The sequence below is a fragment of the Austrofundulus limnaeus genome, unplaced genomic scaffold (assembly GCF_001266775.1).
Source record: "Austrofundulus limnaeus strain Quisiro unplaced genomic scaffold, Austrofundulus_limnaeus-1.0 Scaffold340, whole genome shotgun sequence".
Lineage (NCBI taxonomy): Eukaryota > Metazoa > Chordata > Actinopteri > Cyprinodontiformes > Rivulidae > Austrofundulus > Austrofundulus limnaeus.
The window spans coordinates 343,761-350,844 of record NW_013952742.1 but is presented as its reverse complement, the minus strand read 5'-3'; the positions used below and the strand labels follow the sequence as shown (position 1 = coordinate 350,844).

General features: G+C 40.9%; 1 protein-coding gene across 1 annotated transcript in view; it reads right to left on the bottom strand.

Moving 5' to 3' along the window:
- The window catches only part of itsn1 (intersectin 1 (SH3 domain protein)), a gene marked incomplete in the record, with an annotated part of 125,364 nt that overhangs the window by 17,201 nt on the left and 101,079 nt on the right, over positions 1 to 7,084 (bottom strand). Inside the window, 3 exon segments of the mRNA XM_014022733.1 lie at positions 341 to 424; positions 518 to 616; positions 3,392 to 3,575. Coding sequence (XP_013878187.1) covers positions 341 to 424; positions 518 to 616; positions 3,392 to 3,575 — 367 coding nt within the window.

Sequence of the window (7,084 nt, the reverse complement as noted above, 5' to 3'; positions counted from 1 at the left end):
ATTTAGACGTGAAAATGAAGGATTTAAAAGCATGATATGATACCTTTAAACTTTTAATTTAAAAATTATTAAAACTGATCATCCTACAGTATTTTTACAATCTTTATTTTACAGTTAAAATATATGTTTATCATTTAAAGTCTAATGTTACAACTAATCAAGGATCCCTTAAGGCTGACATCATGTTAGAGTCAGAATTAACAAAGATAAAGCTGTTCTTTCTAACATAAATAAATGTCATATCACCTTTAAAGTATGTCTGAATGACGCAGCTACTCTTAGCACAGTATTTGATGACGTGGTGTGTGTTGTGTTGTGTTGTGTTGTGTTGTGTGTTGACCTGTGAACACAGCTCCTCAGCTTTCTCCAGAGCAGCCTTCAGGTGGCTGTGATCAGGGTGAGACTCTGGAGTGTTTTCTAAGATCTGAATCAGAAACAACACAAACAGATCAGGAAGAAGTCGTCTACAGATGTTTCAGCTCAAAGTCTGCTTGTGTGTTTTGTGTGTTTTGTGTACATTTTTGATGATGAGTGGATAGCGTGTGACTCTCTGCATGGGTTTGAGGAGAAAACTGGACAGAGGCATTCCTTTACACCTGGGATCCATGGCCAGCCTCTGATGGAGACAGAATCAGACAAACTGCTTCAGACATGTGTTGTAATGTTTTAAAGCATTAAAATAAAACATGATACAAAACTAACGCATTTCACCAACCACCTCTCACACCCCACTGAGTTGATGGCAGAGTTGAAGCTGGGCTTAATGAAATTCAACATGGCCGCCACAGCTCACCAACCGGAGCTGTACCTTGATCAGGCAGGAGAACATAATGTTCTTTTCAAGGTTCAATTAAAAACTGTAAAACTTAGGCTGTATTCATACCAGGAAAGTCCTTTGGTCCAATGTTTGGTCCGGTCCAAATAGCAGAATTAATTGTTTCCTTTGGTGCAGTTTGCATTCACATTATGATTTCTGTAAGTGGACTATAATTTATAAACAAAGGTGACGATGATTGCTCCCATTGGACAGAGATGACGGGTCAGGACAGAGCACCCAGAAATAAAGATGGTGTTAATACAACTGACTATTAAGAATATTAAGAGCAGCTCATTCATTGGTGGTTTTGTGATGATATATTTATAATTTTTGGACAGTGTTATCCGTGTTATTAAATGTGTGCTGCAACGTAAAGGAGACAAGATGCTCCCTGTTCTCTGACCAACAACGGCTCATTGTTTGTAGCACAGTGTTAGCATTAGCAACACTGAAGGGCTAATATTTCTTTGCAGTGGTGTCTTGTGAAGTCCAAAAAGGTGCGTTTCCTGTAGTTGGTTCAGTTTGAGGCCGACACTATTCACACCAGAAGTAAACCACATCAGAGTTCGTTTGGAAGCAGACTGAGACCACCTCAAAAATGGGTCTTGGTCCGGTTGTTTGATCCACACCAGGGTTCACATGAGTATATTCACACCTGAGTTAAAGGTCTGGACCAACAGAGGAAACAAACTCTGGTCTGTTTAAAGTGCACCAAACGTGTCAGGTGTGAATACATCCTTAAGTTATGTCTCAATTCAGGAGCTGGGTCCTGATGAGTGTGCATTTGTCGGATGCGTACGTCACTGCCCCGCGCAGAGTACTATCCCAATTCAAAGGCTCCTCATCGTACGGCCAACAAACTCTAGAAATCTGAGGATGCATCAGTGTATCCTCACCGGCCGAGGAATTCCCAGGATTCAGTATAAGTAAGTAAGTAAGTAAAGTTTTATTTATATAGCGCCTTTCAAAGAAATAAATTCACAAGGTGCTGTACATTCAGGGGAGGGGGCAGTTAAGACCAGTTATGCCTTAACAACAGAAAAACTAAAAACCACACAAGGGAAGATGAGGAAAAAAAAAAAAAAAAAAAAAAAAGTTATATCAACACTGTGACACACTATGGTGTTTATGAAAAAAACCTCTGCATAGAGCAAGTTTATTAGCCACAGGACTAAGTGAGTTTAGGGGGGCCCGAAGAATCCAGTCCCCAAAACCAGCACAGCCATAGTTCAGAAATATTGATGGAAATGTTCATTCTGTGCAGCCTTCAGCCTGCTCTGGAAAACAGATTAGACAGGTGAGAGAGGAGTGGGGAGGTATGGGGCAGAGCCTTGTTGACGTAATCCAGCCAGGAAGAATTTAGTCAACAACTCAAGGCCGTTGTCGGGGAGATCCAGATCCTGTAATCAGTTGTTTTGGGAACAAAAGAGTCAGGCAGACAACAACAATTTTCCATCTGCTTTAGTGTCCTGCTGGTACTTCAAAAGGTGGCGAATCCAATTCAGACAAATAGTGTGGACAATTCCGCCGAGCCGATTTATCAGCTTCTCCAAGATCAAACGCTCGGGCAGCAAAATAAACAAAGAAATAAAGACGGTGGAGTTTTTATTTTTTTAACGAGTCGGCGTAGTTTGGAAATTCATCACGGACTGAAGAATCTGTTTTTAAAAGTAAGTTTAGCAACTTAGCTGATGAATGCAACTACAAGTACAGATACTGGAGCTAAACCCATTTTATTAATGTTTTTTTTCTATTTATTTACGTGAAACGTTTTAACTGTGAAGTTATTCTTCCAGTAAAAAGACATGTAAATACATATCCCAACGGTTTATTATCTGATTAAGAAATAGAAAATGTCTCTTCAAGGTTAACCTTTATGGTCTACTTTTGATTTAACTGGAACAGAGTTCTGTCTGTCTTAAAGGGCCGGTCAGAGGCCTGAGGTCAAAGAGTTTTATTGTTTGTTTCACTTGAGGTGACCACGACACATTTAAGTCAGATATGAAACTGATGACTATGTTAACGATGGAGCGCGTGGTCATGCAAACACACGTAAAGCTAACGTCAGGTGAAGAGTAGACCGTCTCATTTCACAGCAGTTTTGAGCAGCCTACCCAGCCCAGGGAGGATGTGACCCAGCTGGGCCACGTATTCATGAGGACCCAGCCCATGAACTGAGACACAGCCTGAGTCTAGACCAGTGGTTCCCAGCCTGGGGGGTCTGACCTTGTCTGCACAGAGGTTGTGAAAATAATAATTTATTGTTTGTAACTAAAAATCACCAAAACAAGTTTGTTTGAATTAAAACTCTGTAGAACTCAGCTCTTCTTTTCTCCTTTTCCAAATAAAAGTTTGAAACTCTATTTTATTCTCTTGATACAGAGATGAAGGTTGAATGAGCTTTGGGGAGCAGTAACTGGGATGGGGGGCATCACTAATCTAAACCTGAGTCATGAAAAGCAGCAGATGATACGCAGCCTGTGAATATTTTAAAGAACCTTTGACAGAAAAACTCAGTGGTTATTTTAGCATTACGTCAACATAAATCTGTTATTTCTGAGGAAGTGGGTTTACTTTGAGGAAGTCTTTGATCTCAGGGTTGTCGTCGGTCTTCTGCTGAATCAGCGTGGCGCCGTTCAGCTGACACGAGCAGAACCTGATGTACGGCTGCATGTGGGGCAGCTGGTTGGTCAGGATGTCACCGATCATCTTCACCGGCATCCGATCGCCCGACATCTTCTTCCTCACCCTGAGGGCCCTGAGGGGAAACAGCAGCTGCAGGTCGGTTCCTCTGATCTGGAACCAACAGTTCTAACAGAACCACAGCAGAACCAACAGTTCTAACAGAACCACAGCAGAACTGAACCTCACACTCATGTGCTTTAGCTCAATGAGCTTCTGCACACCAAGCACCGACTATTTGTAAAAGTTGTAAAGAAACAAAGTAGAAATACTTTGTTACTCTACTTAAGTAGAATTTTTGGGTATCTGTACTTAACTTGAGTAATTATTTTTCAACCTAATTTTTCCTTTCACTTCTTACATTTAAAAAAAGACAACAAGTAGAAAGTTGTTACTTTTACTTCATGTTTGCTTGTTTTCATAAAAAATAAATATTATCCATACAAACTGTACCTCTTACAGAGTGAATTTAACTGTGGTTGAATGAGAAGTATAAATATATAAAATGCCAGTGTTGTATAAAGTACCTCAAAGTGATACTTGAGTAAAAGTACAAGTATCTTATCATAAAAATACTTTGGTAAAAGTTAAAGTCTTCTCTAAAAATATTACTTGAGTAAAAGTACAAGTATCTTATCATAAAAATACTTTGGTAAAAGTTAAAGTCTTCTCTAAAAATATTACTTGAGTAAAAGTCTTAAAGTATCTGATTTTTTTGTACTTAAATATCAAAAGTAAATTTCTGACAGAAAATCTACTTAAGTTTTAAAAGTAAAAGTACTGAGTAAAAGTGAGCAGTTAGATTTTCCAAAATGACATTTATTGGGAGGTGACTTCTCCAAAAAATATATTTTCTAACAGTGTGCAGCTGTGATGGGTTGTGTACAAGTATTACGGTGTCAGAGTGGTATATATTTATACTTCACATCCAAACACAATTAAATTCACTCTGTCCAGGAGACACAGTTTATCAGGAGAGGATTTTTTAAGTAATAACTCGTATTAAAATAGGAGTAACTGTTATGAATCCACCTTGCCAGCCTTGATTCCTAACCTGTTTACATTTCATGCCACAGCCTTGTCCTCAGTCCTTTGTTTTATTTCCTAGTCAAGTCATGCATTTTTTTTTAACATCCCTTGTTCACAGCTTCATCATGTTTTTGCTCAGTGTTTTTCCCCCTCCCATCACCAGTTCACCACAGCTCCGCCTTCATGTAATCAGCTTCATGCAACTCACCTGTTATCCCCAGTATAAAGCCTTGTCACCAACTCTCAGTCTCTGCCAGATTTTCATGTGCTCTTGCTATGAACTTCCCGCATTCTCGTACCTTGTCCCTTGTTAGTCCTGGTTCCCTGATCCTGCTCATGCTCCTCGGTTTAATGATCTCTGCCTTTGCCCTCGTCGGATTCCTCCTGTCATCTGAATACCCGGTAACGACTCCTGCTTCACTTCCTGGTTTTTCGGCTCTTGGATTTTCCCTCATCGGCGCGACGCTTCATCTGATTACACGGCTCTCGACCCCTGCTCAGTTTAAGGACCCACGACTCAAGCCTGCTCCACTAAGTCTGGTAATTCTTTTGATTCTGATCCTCGCTCATCCCTGGACCCAGTTCTTGTCTGTTGGATTAAAACCCCAAACAATTCTGAACGGTGACGACATCACACGGACTCGGACCCTGTCAACTCAAATCAGTGACTGTGTATGGAACACGAACACCAGGTCAGTGACTTTGTATTTTTTCTCAGTCAAAGTTCACAGTGACTCTGCTAATAGTTACTTCGTGTATCCAGAAGTTCCAGTCCAACTCGATGTCCTGATCCAGAACCACACCAACGCCTTGCACATTAACAATAAAATCTGTAAAACTGTTTTTGAGTTTGGCATTAATTCAGAGTTCAAAAACCGGYTCATATCAGAAAATCTGGCCATAAAAATGAACTCTGAGCCAAACTCAACATGGCGGGCTGGTGTTGAAGGTGCTTTAAATAATTTGGAAAATAAAATAGATAAWATTTGTGAAGCACTTAGAAACATGAACACAAAACCGCTGGCATCTGCTTCTGATCAATTATTTGCACCTCCACCTGGAATTACTTTACCTAAGCCAGGATCAGAACCTARATTATGCCCTCCAGAGCCATATAATGGGGACCCTGATCAATGYCGTGCATTTTTGACTCAGTGTGAAATTCACTTTCAGCTACAGCCATCATCTTTTCCATCAGAAAGAGCTAAAGTAGCCTATGTGATATCCCTACTCACCGGTAAACCWAAGCTATGGGGGACGGCTGAATGGCAACGAGATTCACTTATCTGCTACAAATACAAACACTTTGCTCAAGAGCTTCAGAGAGTCTTCAGTCCGGTTTTACCCTACAAGGAGGCAACCAGAGGACTTCTGGGACTTAAACAAGGTACGAAAATAGTCACAGAATTCATAATTGATTTCCACACTTTAGCTGTTGATAGCAGATGGAATGAGGAAGCTCTTCAAGATGTATTTTTTCAAGCCTTAAACGACGAAATAAAAGACGAGCTGGCAACACGAGATCCTCCACAGTCCCTGAGAGAATTAGAAGATCTTGCCACACGGATCGATCTGAGGTTGCATGAGCGAAGACGAGCTAAGAGGTAATTCCAGAACTTTTAATGAATCAACTTTTTTCAAGCCCCCAGTTCCCCTTCGGCCCAGTGGACCATCTTGTTCTCCAGTCCCTACTACAAGAAGTGAGGAGCCAATGCAGATCGGCAGATCTAAACTGTCTGAGGAGGAGAAACTGCGCAGACAGAAAGATGGTTTGTGCTTTTATTGTGGTGAGTCAGGCCACATTGTTGTTTCATGTCCTAAGAAGAGTAACAAATTTCCAAGAATTAAGAGCCATGTCTTAAGTCCCACATCTATTAGTCACTCACTGCTCCAACTTCCTGCCGAATTATCTGTGGCTGGTAAGATGCTGCCTGTTAAGGTATTTGTAGACTCAGGAGCTGATTCAGAATTTATTGATCATGACTTTGCTCTCACTTTGGGAATACAGATCATCCCATCCAAGAGGAACCACCAAGTCCTTGCCCTGGACGGTCACCATCTCAACAGCACCAGTTCTGAAACTGTTCCAGTTAAAATGGTAATTGGAGGTAACCATCACGAAACAGTTCAATTTCTGGTCATACATTCACCCCAGTTACCCATTGTTTTAGGTGCTACCTGGCTAGAGAAACATAATCCCCACATTGACTGGGAGAAGAAAGCTATCCTCGGTTGGTCAGAAAGATGTTCTTCAAACTGTCTGTTGTGTGCAGTAAGCCCTGAAAAACAAATAAAGAAAAGTGATTATTGTCCTGATTTAACCAATGTCCCCTCAGTTTATCATGATCTCAGTGAAGTCTTTAGCAAAGTTAAGGCCACATCTTTACCTCCTCATAGACCTTATGACTGTGCCATTGAGTTGACTCCTGGTTCAACGCCTCCTAGAGGTCGGTTGTTTTCATTATCTCAGCCAGAAAACCAAGCAATGCAGGACTATATCAATGAATCACTTAAGTCTGGGATCATTCGACCCTCATCATCACCAGCAGGAGCAGG